Source organism: Crotalus tigris, unplaced genomic scaffold, assembly GCF_016545835.1.
Source record: "Crotalus tigris isolate CLP2741 ecotype Arizona unplaced genomic scaffold, ASM1654583v1 scf7180000017551.9496454, whole genome shotgun sequence".
Taxonomy (NCBI): Eukaryota; Metazoa; Chordata; class Lepidosauria; order Squamata; family Viperidae; genus Crotalus; species Crotalus tigris.
In genome coordinates, this window is record NW_024096469.1 from 7,357,650 (window position 1) to 7,371,424 (window position 13,775).

The 13,775-nt window shown below is 40.3% G+C and overlaps 1 protein-coding gene across 1 annotated transcript in view; it reads left to right on the top strand.

Moving 5' to 3' along the window:
* Positions 1-604: 604 nt before the first annotated feature.
* The window catches only part of LOC120309132 (E3 ubiquitin-protein ligase RNF213-like), a 117,936-nt gene continuing 104,765 nt past the window's right edge, over positions 605-13,775 (top strand). The window contains exons 1-5 of the mRNA XM_039346031.1: positions 605-817; positions 1,450-1,634; positions 7,339-7,494; positions 9,734-9,930; positions 12,384-12,676. Of these exons, the coding sequence (XP_039201965.1) occupies positions 773-817; positions 1,450-1,634; positions 7,339-7,494; positions 9,734-9,930; positions 12,384-12,676 (876 nt within the window). The 5' untranslated portion in view covers positions 605-772. The remainder of the gene's footprint in view (positions 818-1,449; positions 1,635-7,338; positions 7,495-9,733; positions 9,931-12,383; positions 12,677-13,775) is intronic.

Consider the following 13,775-nt stretch of genomic DNA (forward strand, 5'->3'; position numbering starts at 1 on the left):
CTATTGCTCTTGCCAGCTGATTGCTTTGCCTCCGTTCGTGACCCTGGGTCATCACAACGGGCCATATTACTGGTTTTTCCTCTGCCAGTTTGGAGGGCTGCCCCGGATCGAGCAGAAGGGCTGCCATCCTCCCACGATCAAGCAGGGGTCCCCTCCTTCTCGTCGGCCCTACAGTGGTGGGAAACCGGACGTGGAAGATGGAGCTCGCCTTCCAAGTGTCCTCAGCAGCCGCATTGGCCACATTTTGTTCATTCCCCCCCCCCTACTCTTAGTCCTTGCTACTCTTTTATTGCATGGCTTGCTTGGGGTAGAATGCAGTTAAATTTTCTTTGTAACAAACTGTAGGCAAACTAGCAAAGTTTACAATCATTTGAAATCTCACAAGAAGGGAGACAAGCTTTGATACTCCAGTCTCTTATAATTTTGATTTTAAAAGTCCAGTAGAAAAATACAGCTAATAGTATGATGAAATGCTGAAAATCTAGAAGTTTCTATTGTATTTAATGGGAAAGGGATAATTTTAGTTATTTGAATTATTTGTGATGCACTAAAATCTGATTTTCCATTTTTAAGTACCCTGTTTTTCTTTCCATCTTATAGAAGAGCAGGAAAAGGAACAAGAAGAAGACTTTTCCATATAGTGAATTGCATGGTTCCGTGGTGGCAAACCTATAGCTCTCTGCGCATGTGCAGTCTGGGAATAAGCGAGAGGCTATAAAAGGAGCAACTTTCGGCAGAAGCAGCATTTGCTGCAGACAGCGAGCGAGCAAGCATGAGTCAGAGCGGACAGCGAGTGAGTGAGCCCGAGTCGACAGCGGTAAGTTTCATTGGCTGGCCACATAGGGGAGGAGGATGACGAGGGCCGGCACGGGCAACAATGGCATTGGCAGCAGAGGGCGGGGGGTGGACTGCCTGCTTAAGCTGCCTTGCCTCAGCCTTGGGCGGTGAGGGCAGCAGTAGCAGCAATGGCAGCAAAAGGCGTGGAGGGTGGGGGCGGGGGAGCTGCCTTGCCTCGGCCTTCTGCACCAAGGGTGGCAGCAGCAATGGTGGTGAAAGGCGCGGGGGGGCAGGAGAGCTGCCTTGCCTCGGCCTCGTGTGCCGAGGGCAGCAGCATTAGTAATGGCGGCAAACGCCACAGGGGACAGGAGGCAACCTACCTGCTTAACCTACCCTGCACAGTTGCCTCGCTCATGTCTGCTCTGAGCCCGCGATTGGCCTCTGCGCCGCCTCTGCAACTCACAGTCCCACCTTTCTCCGCTCCATAGAGGGGGTTCTGCTCTCCCAAAAGGCTGGCAACTCTTGGCTGGCAACCTGCTCCCCCCTTTTTTGTTATCCTAAGTAATTGTTGCACAGCAGTTTAGCAAAAACCCTTCTAGGCTACTCACTGATTTATTTGCATGGACACTTTCTAATGCTTGCTTTTGTATATCTGATATGCCTTTATTACAGAAAGCAAAGGTAAATGCGGCCCAACAGGCATATGTCTCTGAAAAGGGACAAACAATATGCACTCCAGTGGAAGAGTCTGGGGAAAAAAGGAGAGATTCTGCTGCTGCTGGAAATCAAAGGCCTCAGACAAGAAATGAAGCCAGTGCGGAAGAGAGGAATCATGAAGTCCCTGCTGTCAAACAAAAGTACGGTGTAATTATTTGCCATTGACACACAGTACATACATTGTTGTTGTTAATTGCGAAGTCGTGTCCATCGCAACGTACCTCCAGGTCTTCCTGTCCTCTACCATCTTCTGGAGTCCATTTAAGTTCATGCCTACTGCTTCAGTGACTCCATCCAGCCACCTCATTCTCTGTCGTCCCCTTCTATTGCCCTCAATCTTTCCCAGCATTAGGCCCTTTTCCAGTGAGTCCTTCCTTCTCATTAGGTGGCCAAAGTATTTGAGTTTCAACTTCAGGATCTGGCCTTCTAAAGAGCAGTCGGGACTGATCTCCTCCAGGACTGACCGGTGCTCCAGGACTGACTTACATACATACATACATACATACATACATACATACATACATGTGTTGACATTTAATATAATAGTCTAATAATAGTTGTAACACAATTCCACAAAAGCCTATTTTCTTTTTTATCCTTATTCAGATGAATTGGAAGTTTCAGATTTAGTAGAACTTTAACATTATGATTCTTCCTTCATAGACTTTTCTAATATGCAGCAGTGGAAACAATACAGTTTCTAACAGGCTTGATCAAAAATATCCCCCTATTTGAAAGCAATTCCAATATGCTTAACCTATATTTGATTGCTTAATTTTTATTTTTGTGTGCGTCTGTGTAAACTTATAGTGCTTTTGATTATTCTTTCTTCCCTCCCATTGTAAGGAAATCATGAATGCAGCTAAATATCCGTGTCTACCTTTCTTTGTGATTTAAGCTCTTACCAAATACAGGTGCGCTCTTGATAATGTAGGTGAGGCTATTCTCCCAAAGGAAAATATTGGTCTTTCTTAACCTGGTGTCTTCCAGCGAAGTTGGACTTCCAACCTTGCTGGTCTAAGGTGGGGGCAATTCAACATCTGGAAGACATGGAAGAAACCCAATTTCTACAAGGGATGTTTTGATGGTGCTTTCATTTGGGAACCCTGTTTGGGATAGCTTGCAAATGAAGTCCTGTTTTCATGGACATTGTGCTTTTCAATGCTTTGTTTTATTTGAAATCAGAAGCTGAACCAAACATTTGGGAATAGTATCACCTGATTCTTGAAAGGAAAAATGCTTTTGCCAGTGATGGCGAACCTTTTAGAGACTGAGTGCCCAAATTGCAACCCAAAACCCACTTATGCATCGTCGGGTGCCGGGTGGATGTGGCCCATTGGGTGGGCATGGCTATGGTGGTAACAGCAGACTGGGTGGAACTAAAAAGTTCAATCAATCAATTCCAATTTTGCAAGATTTTTTTTTCCCATGAGAAGTTGAAATTGACTGATTGATTGAACCTTTTTTTTTTGTACACAGCAGCGGAGGCCTAAAGCAAAAAGGTTTTATAAAACCCAGCTGAAGGCCTAGGACTAGGGCGACAGCGTGCGTGCCCACAGAGAGGGCTCTGAGTGCCGCCTCTGGCACCTGTGCCATAGATTCGCCACCACTGCTCTATGCTGATAACTGAAATTTTAAACTCCATCAATTGCATTTGGCTTCAGAGAGAATATTTTGTCTCCTGGTGATGGCCTTGCACAAGTGAATTTCCTGGCAGCAGATATAGCAGCCTCCAACATTTCACTTTTTTGATTAAAAAGCTTTCTTTGGAAATAATGGATTCTGCTGCCCCACAACAACGAGATCTAAAGGTCCACATACAGCCCTGATTTGCAGGCCAGTCGTTCCCATTCAGTGATGTACACGAGACTAAAATGTCCTTTGAATCAAGCCAGCTTCTAGTGATCATCTGGACAATTCATAAGGTTTTCTTTTGGCAACAATATAAAAGTGACTCGTTGCTTCAACTTTCTGTGTCACTTTTCAACTTCTTAGTATAACTTATAGTCCTGGGATTGCCTTGTAGTCTCCCATTCAAATTCTAAGCAGGGCTAAAGCTACTTCCTTTTTCAAGGTCAAGCAGAGAGTTTTACTTTTGTGTTTTCCTCTTTCAAATGAAATAAAGGCTGTATCAATTTTACTACAAGCTAAGTGCATGCTAAAGATAATTTTATTAACTTCAGTTTTGGAGAGCTCATAGTGGCTATCACTACTGTATCAAGCTACTGCTTCTTTAATTTGTTACTGTATTTTGATAGTGTGTTTATTACACTATATTTTCAGCAGTAGTTTTGAAAATTTGTGCACCCTTTGAGGAGGTGTTTTATTTCAGGTTACATACATACATACATACATACATACATGTGTTTCCCTGAAAATAAGACCCAGTGGTTTGGGGTTTTTTTGGCTTCCAAAAGAGGCACCAGGTCTTATTTTCGGGGGTGTCTTTTCCACTCAACTCTGGCACCAACAGCCAGCTGGCCCATTTCTTTTTATTATTATTGTTATAAATTTTATTGGTTTTCTAATATTACAACTACATAGTCGAAAAGCAACGTGACGACTGAGTTACAATAATCCAATTACATACAAATATGATTGGTTCAAATCTCAACCTAATACAGTAAATATTTCCTCTCTTTTCCTCTTAATATATATTCTCATATTTGAATTAACACAATTTTTATACTAATAATCACATAGAAGCAACTTTCTTGTATTTTTTCAATAGTTTTTAGTTTATATATATCTTATTTATATTAGCACTCAATCTTTTTGACAATCAAAAACCTAATGACTTTTTCCCAATTTTGATTTACCATTAACATTTAGATTTAATGTTTAATATTGTTCATTTCCAAATTATAAATGACCTCAATTCCCTTTATCACAATTCCTCACGAAATCTGATGTTCAGGATACACGTCTTATCTATTTACATTCTTGCCATTTACATCAACAAATTAATAATGCAGTATAATATTCTTATTTTCTAGTAATTTCCAAATGTCTTAAATTAATGACCAAAATTTCTTTTATTTCAATGTTTAATACTTCCTCTCTCCTCCTCTTTGTATCTATTATCTTATATTTAAGCTAATTATTTTTATTCTTAATGCTACATAAAAACACATTTATTACATTCTTCAATTTTCTTTAGCTTATATATATATTAATCACCTTTACATGACCTTCATTGACAAATCAGTATTTAAATTTAATTATCAATACTTATACTTCTAAATTTTAAATGGCTAAAATTTCCTTTATCTCAGTTCATATTCAAAGTATACATCTTATCTATTTAAGTCTATTCCATTTTAATTCTCATAAGTAAACCGAAATCCCATTCTTCTTCAGTATTATTCTAGCTTTTTTTCTTTGCCAAATCATCTTCCATGTCTGTGCTTTTGAATCATCAAACAGATTTCCTTGTATTGTTATATTTTTTTATTTGACGTTGCAGATGCCATCCAGTTGCCATTTTTTTGAGAGGACTAGCCGTTCTAGGAGATCTTCTCTTTGTTTTTCCATCTCAACGTGGTTGTCTTGAACTGTTTGTCTTCTTTTCCATCTGTTCTTCTTGAACCTCAGCTTCCTTCTGGTTTATATAGAAAATCTTTTCTTTTTCACATATTATCTGTTTCTTTTCTGGATTTTTCTTTATCTGTGTATTTAATTGTTCCACCTTTGCTGTTGCATTCTGTATAGGTAATTCTTTAGTTGTGATTAAAGTTTGAGTTTACAAGTCCAGGCTGCCTTCTTGTTTTTTTCTATAGCCTCTTATTTCTTTACCAGCTATAATGAGAGTTTGGAGAAATTCTTTCAACATCTAAAGAATTTGCTCCTGATCCTTCTCCATCAAAAAAGTGTATTCCTGATTTTCTTCCATGATAGTGTGCTAGCCTAGAAGTTTTACAGTCAGAGATTTCAAAAAGAAAGTCCCCCCCCCCACTGATTTAGGAGCACAGCTGAGCTTCTAATGTTTCAAGGTTCCAGGTGTCTAATCTATTTTCTGGGCTGTCAGTCTAGTCTCTTTTAGACAATAACAAATTGAAATATCAAGTTTAGCCACAAGATGTCGCTCCTACCATTAGAAGCTGTCCTTTGAGCCCCAAAGTTATTTTAATCTTTTCAGTTTTGCTTTTGTTTTATAAAGAAAAAGTCAGATCTTCAGTGCAAATAAAAATAGAGAATAAAGAATAGAAAGTCTTTTAGTCCACAAATTTTAAGAAATAAAATTCCAATGGGATCCAATTAAGTTTTTTTTCAATGTTTTAAAACTCCCCTGAGTAGTCAGTCACCCTTTTTCTAGAAAGAGGGCTGAAATCCCCCTTCCTTATCCACAGGGGGGGGAAAGTACTTAAGCAGCTTATGCAGGCACAAAAGATAATTAGGATTTAAGAGAGGTAGATCTCACCCAGTCTCTTCTGTGCTGTTTTAAAGTTGCCTAGGAAAGTGTGACTTCGGCTGTCTGCAGCCTAGTGACGAGCCATATTACTATGGCCGGTCTTTCGTTTGCCGGTTTGGAGGGTTGCACTGGCTCTAGCAAGAGAGCTACCACTCTCCCGTGATCCAGCGAGGGTCCCTCCTTGGTAGTTGCCCCTACAGGGCAACTTTTGACCCTTTTCAGGGCCCCCCAGCAATGCAAAAGTGGACAAGGAAGACTGAGCTCATCTTCCAGGTGTCCATGGCGGCCACGTGGCAAACCGGAAGCTCCAGCCGGCTCACTTCTGCAGCCAAAGGAAATGCTTCCGCAGCTGAGAATATAGCTCTGACCTGCATTTCACTGTGAGAGGCCTTCTGGAAAGGCCTCTGACTGGGAAATACAGGCCATGGGACGCTGCAGAAGTCGGCCGACAAGGAGAGGTAGGCTACAATGGTATGTGGGTGCAGGGCGCTTGGGGAAGCTCTACCCCTCCACCCCTGCCCTAGCTTGATTTTGTTGTGATTCCGTGCCAGCCTGTGCTCCCAACGGCTGAGTCTGAGGAATCTGAGGAGGAGGTGGAGGAGGCATTTGAGGGGCCATCAAGGGCAGAGGGAGGCTCTGATGAATTACAGGACTCACAGTTTGATGCAGAGCCTGGACCCTCCAGTCATGTTCCTGATGAAGCTCAGCTGTGTGAGGAGAATGAGTCAGATTCAGAAGACTCACATCTGATGGACTTGCTAATTGATGCTCGCAGACGTCATCAATTAGCGAGAGGAAATCAACAGCAGTCAATGCGGCTACTCCAAAGTAAAAGGAGAAGGCAATGAGAGGCAACGCCTTGGGACTGCTGTATAAAAGGGGGAGGTGTGGGCGGTGCTGGTTGCTGAAGGCAACCATTTGCAAAGTGCTTCTTGGAATCCTGGTCTGTTCGTCTTGCTTGTGACTTCTCGTGTGTTTGCATCGTGTTTCCTTTGGACTTGAGTTTTGCTGTTTATGTTTTGGACTATTTGACAGGTTTGTCACCCATATTAAAAGAGGTTTGTTTTGTCTGAAAGTCTCCAGCCTATTGTATCAGCAGGGGTTTGGTGCAGTTAACAAGGACGGTAATAGGCTGGGATAGAACAGATTTTTAGGCATGCATCTCACTCCAAAACTAGGGGTTATTTTTGGAGTAGGGTTTATATTAGCCCCCCCCAATCAAGCTAGGACTTATTTTTGCGGTAGGTCTTTTGGAGAAACATGTACGTATGTACATATGTATGTATATAGTGTGTGTGTGTGTGTGTGTGTGTGTGTGTACGTGTGTACGTGTGTGCATGTGTGTATATAATATGTTTGCTAGAAGTTTTATGTATCATAATTAAGTAGTATTAATATGGAGCCATCTTCTATTTTCTTATTCTTTCTTGCAGTCACACACCTACGGAGAATATTACGGTTTATTTCCATGCTATTCTATCTAAGGACTTCAAGATGAATCCTGAGAAGGATAAAGTGTTCATTATGGCAGGGGGGATTTCTGATTATATTAATTGGAAAGATCCTGTATGTGAGCTGAAGTGTACCCAGTAAGTATATGTTGGTATGATATAGCATATTCTCAGTTCTGAATTAAACGGCTTTCATTAATATCTCAGTTATGTGCAAGGCATTTAGCCTTCTTTTTTGAGGTTAGAATTTAGCTCTTTCTGAATGTGTGCATGCTTATGTTTGTATTTCAGCAAAGTTACCTTGGGACAGGTGCATATAGTATATTTATATTACAGGGGAAAGGTAATTAGAGAAAATCTAGATACTTGTGTTTTTATTGGCAGTTATTCATGAATGATGGGATTCATAAAGGGAGGGCAAAGGCACTTCTTTTATTACCCAATTAGCTTGAGTAATGAAACATGGGCAAGGAATCAAGGAAGCTCAGAGAGCACCAAGGATCCCTCATTTCAACCCTGAGCTACACATATTCCCCTTTATTAGCACTTCTTTGTACAAACTGTGAGATTGTAAGTATTTTAGAATGAAGAAATGCTATATTGTGTTATTTATGTCCTTAGCACTTTAAAAATGCAAAGGGAAGCTATTACTACTAATATTTCAGTAGAGAAAAGGGGGTATTACATCCCAGAGCGCTGCACTTATATGGTCTGCAAAGAATGGCAACTGGTCCTAGTAAAGGTCATTTTCTGCTTTTTTAAAATTCTGGCAGATCCACAGCCTTCATTATACAGGTAATCCCTGAGTTACGAGTGTTCACTTAACGCTTGTTCAAAGTTACATGATGAGCGCCCCCTAGTGCTTACGAGCATGTCCCAAAGTTATGAATATTGCAGCACCTCGACAGTCATTTGGCCTCACGAGCGACTGAAGTGGCTCTGCAACATTCACCCTGGTTATTCCCTCTCTCCCCACCCCTGCCCTGGGCCTCCCTAAGCACCAGGCCTTCAATACTCACCCTGAGAAGATCGAGAACCTTAGCTTTCTTGGCTGTTTCAGGCCTTCAGTGCATTCACAGAAACTAGAGGCCTAAATTAATGTAAGATCATGCGAGATCAGTGGGGTGAGATCTCACGCTACTGATCTTGCGTGATCTCATGGTACTTTAGGCCTCTGTTCTCTCCAACAGAGAATGGAACTGAAGCTGGGGGATGCTTCCACATGCCTCTGGAGGCTGGATCGGGGCTCCGGAGCCCTTTTGCAGGCCATGTCTGCCCGGATTTGAGGCCAGGGAAGTCTTCCATGCACCCCTGTGGCCTGATCGTGCCTGGAAAAGGCTTCCAGAGCACAGATCGGGCCATGGGAGTGCGCGGAAGCGTTCCCTGGCCTCAAATCCGGGCAGCAGCAGCCTGGGAAATGCCTCCGGAGTCCGGATCACACCACAGGAGGTGCATGGAAGCGTTCCCAAGCCTCAAATTTGGACGACAGCAGGATAGTGGTAGAGAGGAGACAGATCTTTTCCAGGTGAGTCCGGTGTGGCAGGAAGGAAGGGGGAAGCATGCGGTATCTTAGTCGGTTGGGGAGTCCTTTGGAGTCTGTTCCAGCACTAGGCCCTTCATGGCCTTCCCCACCCTGAGATACCTCATGTTCGCTTAACGAGCCATGTACGTTTTAACGAGCAAGGGAGTGATCTTGTACCTCGAACGAGATTCACTCTACGAGTTTTCGAGTTACGAGTGGAATGGGCAGGCTCCATTACACTTGTAACTCGAGACTACCTGTACTTATTGATGGAGATTTATGAAGGCCTGTTACTTTTGAAAGTGAAAAGGAAAATTTAGTACAGGTAGTCCTTGCCTTATGGCCACAACTGAGATTAGAATTTTGATTGTTAAGTGAGGCAGTGAGTCACACCCAATTTTATGTCCTTTTTGCCATGGTTAAATGGATCACTGCAGCTGTTAAAAGAATCATGCAGTCATTAATTGAACTTTGCTTGCCAGAAGTCGGCAGGAAAGGTCATAAATGATGATCATGTGACCCTGGGATACTATATGCTGGTTGCCAAGCACCCAAATTTTGTTAGATGAATGTGGGGATGCTGTATCGGTTGTAAATGTGAAGACCATTTGTAAGTCACTCTTTTCAGTGCCATTGTAACTTTGAATAGTAACTAAAGGAATGATTGTAAGTCAAGGACTACCTGTATTGCATTTTACTTTTATTGCTAATGTATGTAATAAGAAATGTAAGACCATTCCAGTTTCAGGGACAATATTAATGATTTGGTATGCCTGTAAACTTTTATTTCAACAACAAATTGCTTCCTTGTTTTTACTCTGCTCTGTTGCTAAAATACAATTTTTTAAATACTAGAGATCTTGGAGATCATGGATACCTGATTGAAGGCCACACCATAATTTCTAAGGAAAACTTGGATAAAGAAATTTCTTATAAATATGTTGTTAAATGTGACAAAGAACTGTTGTATGAATTCATTTACAAACCTGCTTCAGAAGGACTCCATGTAAATCGCTCCTTGTATTTATCATCAAAATCAATAAGTGGTACAGGTAAGAAACTGCTCCTTGTATTACAGTCTTCCCAGTGTTATATTAAAGAAACTTAGATTTTGTAGCATCCAAGAAAACAAGAATTCAAAATACGAAACAGAACAGTTTCTGTTCTATCCACCTCTTAATATATCTGCAGTAGAGTCCTTCAGGTTTTTGGTATCTGCAGTAGAGTCCTTCAGGTTTTGGGGTTCTATAATCTCCCAGGACTTGAAATTGATACTTAATACTAGAACCATCATTAAAAAAGCACAACAAAGAATGTTCTTCCTGCGTTAACTCAGGAAGTTCAGACTGCCCCAGGAGCTGTTGATACAGTTTTACAGAGGAATTATTGAGCCTGTCATCTGTATTTCTATAACTGTCTAGTTTGTTACAGCAGCCAAACAGGACAGGTACTGACTCCAATGGTAGTTAAGACTGCAGAAAGAACAATTGCAAAGAAGCTGCCTTCCATAGAAGACCTGTATATTGCATTGGTCAGAAGGAGGGCTGAGAACATATCTATAGACCCCTCACATCCTGGACATAAACTGTTTCAGCTCCTCCTCTCGGGACTCCATTACAGGGTATTGCATGCCAAAACAATTAGACATAGGGAAAGATTTTTTTTCCCTTGTGCCATCAAATCTGCTGAACACCTAATTCTCACAGTGCTGTCGAATGCCTGGGTATATTTACCCATATAGTGTAGCTGTAGTATTATCACTTAGCCCAACATTTCTGTTGCTAAGAAGACATTTGTTAAGTGAGTTTTGCCCCATTGTATAATCTTTCTTGCCACAGTTGTTAAGTTAGTAACACAGTTGTTCAGTGAATTTGGCTTCCCCATTGATTTTGCTTGTCAGAAGGTCACAAAAGGTGATCACATGACCCTGGGACACTGCAACCATCATAAGTATGAGTCAGTTGCCAAGTGTCTGAATTTTGATCACATGACCATGGGGATGCTGCAGCGGCCATGACTGAAAAACTATCATAAGTCACTTTTTTCAGTGTATTGTAACTTTGAACGATCACTAAATGGACTGTTGTAAGTCGAGGATTTACCTGTAATCATCTTTCAGAGGTGCCCCAGAGGATTTTGCACTGAGCTATTTGATGTGCTTTATGATCCTTATAGTCCCTTTCAACTCTGTCATTGAATTTATCATTTTGGAGGATTACATCAGATCTTAGTCATTTGTTTCCCTAATTTTCTTTTTAATATAATTCTTTAGTTATTGTGATAAGGGAAAGTTGATGTCATTTTTTTGAACGAATAGTAAGTGGGCTTTAAAAAAAGAAGAAAGTGTTCTAGTTTGGTGTGCTGGAGACATATATGACTGGTAATCCAATCTCTTCACTATCTAGCCAAGCCCAAATGTGATGTTTTATCTTCCAGGTGGTACTGGTCCAATTTCAGATTGTATTTATGAAAGAGCAGACTTTATTTTATTCTGTTAAGTTGGCCATTGTATCTGAGCTTGATCCTTCTGGAAAGAGCTGTACTCCAACACATTTAAAATTAAAATATAGTTCCTGGATTTCTGGAATAATAACACAGTAGAAGACAATCTGTTGTTTAGATATCTCTGGTATCAATACCAAAAGAAAATTCTGTTCTTGTCCCAACAGAGGATATTTATAAAATAAATGGATCATGTGCCATTGTTCAGGAAGCTGGTGGTCTCTGATGATCATTATTGTTACAGGTAGTCCTTGACTTACAACTATTCATTTAGTGACCGTTCCAAGCTACAGCAGCATTGAAAAAGTGACTTATGACTAGTTCTCACATTTATGACCATTGCAGCATCCCCATGATCACATGATTCAAATTTGGGTGCTTGGCAACTGGCATATATTTATGAAAGTTGCACCATCCCAGGATCATGTAATCATCATTTGTGAGCTTCCCATCAACCTCTCACAAGCAGAGTCAATGGGGAAAGCTAGCTTTGCTTAACAACTGCAGTGATTCACTTAACACATGCATTGATTTGCTTAACAAATGTGGCAAAAAGGTCCTAAAATGGGACATGACTCACTTAACAATTGCTTTGCACAACAACGGAAATGTCGGGCTCAGTTGTGGTTGTAAGTCAAGAAACTGTATTAAGAAGCTGATAGTCACCAAAGCTCATTACTTTTGGATTAAGCAATTTACTTACTCTCATATTTGCTAAAGATAAAAATTGCACATTTATTTATCATTGTGTAGTGCTGTATTTCAAAACACATCCTAGCAGTAAACAGTTTAAATTAATATGGATGGAATATAGCTCAGAAATACCTTCTACAGGAGTTGGAAGAAAATGACCATTTCTGTGTATCTGCGTGGTTTGACTATGGAAGGAGACCATAACGAAGCAGGGTGTCCATGAAAATTGCATCATGCGGTTGCATTAGCATGCAAAGCTAGCTGTATCTTCCATTTCAGAACTTTAATAATACAGTGTTTTTTTTAACAGATTGGCATCAGTATGATGACATAATATGCACTAAACCTGAGGATAGTTGGTGGAAGAAATTTAAGAATCAAATTCCATTTAGGAAAGATGAGGAAAAGGATGCTGTGGAAGGGAAATGTATAGCCGCAAGAATAATGCTGGACAGCCTCTTCAGTATTCTTAAAACGTGGAGTCGGATTAACATCAAAAGCTTTTTCCAGCAGTTCCAACAATTTTACTGTGTAAATAAAAGGATAATGCTACATGAAGGATGTCGAAAAGAATGGAAAGAGCTACAATTTGGAGAACAGCAGGTATTATTTTCTCTTTATTATACATCCAAGTAGAACCTTGTACCCAAGAGTTTGTAACATCTTGACTGTGCTGAGCAAAGTGTTCATTGTTACAGTGTCCTTGAAATAAAATGATGCAGCTAAGTAATTAAACTGGGGTGAGTACTGAGTTCAAGATGCTCAAAAAAGACAGAATATGGACTTAAGTCATTGCATGAATGAAATGAAACGTTCTGATATCAAGCATATGCTCTGATGTTTAAAATAACTTGTATTTCAAAAGTGAAACTGATGCAGGATTTAATTCAATTGGGAAACCCTTTCTGGATTATAGTTCTCTATATAGACCAGTGGTTCTCAACCTGTGGGTCGGGACCCCATTTGGGGTCAAACGATCATTTCACGGGGGTCGCCAAACAACGCAGTCCGCCATTTTTTCCCCTTTTCCTTAGCTGTGCTACTCCCTTTTATTCTATTGGCTTTTGAAAGCCAATAGAATAGACTCTCTTGAATAGAGTCTAATTCTATTGGCTTTCAAAAGCCAATAGGAATTGTCCAGGCTGTCTCTGCCCTGCTGAGCCCGCCAAAAGTCCCATTCTGCAAACCGCGCTGCACCAGTTGAGTAGTCCTCGACTTACAACCGGTTAGGGGGGTCGTGGCATTGAAAAGGTTGAGAACCACTGATATAGACCTATGAAGTTGGAGTTTCTCTTAATAGGATTTTTAATTGTTTCTATAGAAACTATTGCAATTCTCAATTTTATGCATTATAGTATATTGATTATTTGTGTTGATATTCATATATGGGATTTCAAAAAGGACTGATAATTTTTAGAATAATATTCATCTCTTTGAAGCAGTTGTTGGAATATTGTAAATTTATGATGCCTATAAATTATTTATCTATCTTCTAATTTATTTTTCTTGCTTTCTCTCCCTCTCCCCTTTTAAAATATTTTTTGGGCTTTTTTCCTTTACCCTTTTTTTAAAAAAATGCTTAATTAAAAAGACTGATTCTGATGTTATAGTGGTCACATTTTGAAATAATTGAACCTTTTAAATGTAGAAAATAACTTAAATTGTGATGCATGGATAATGGGTAAATCTAGCCAGCTCAGGA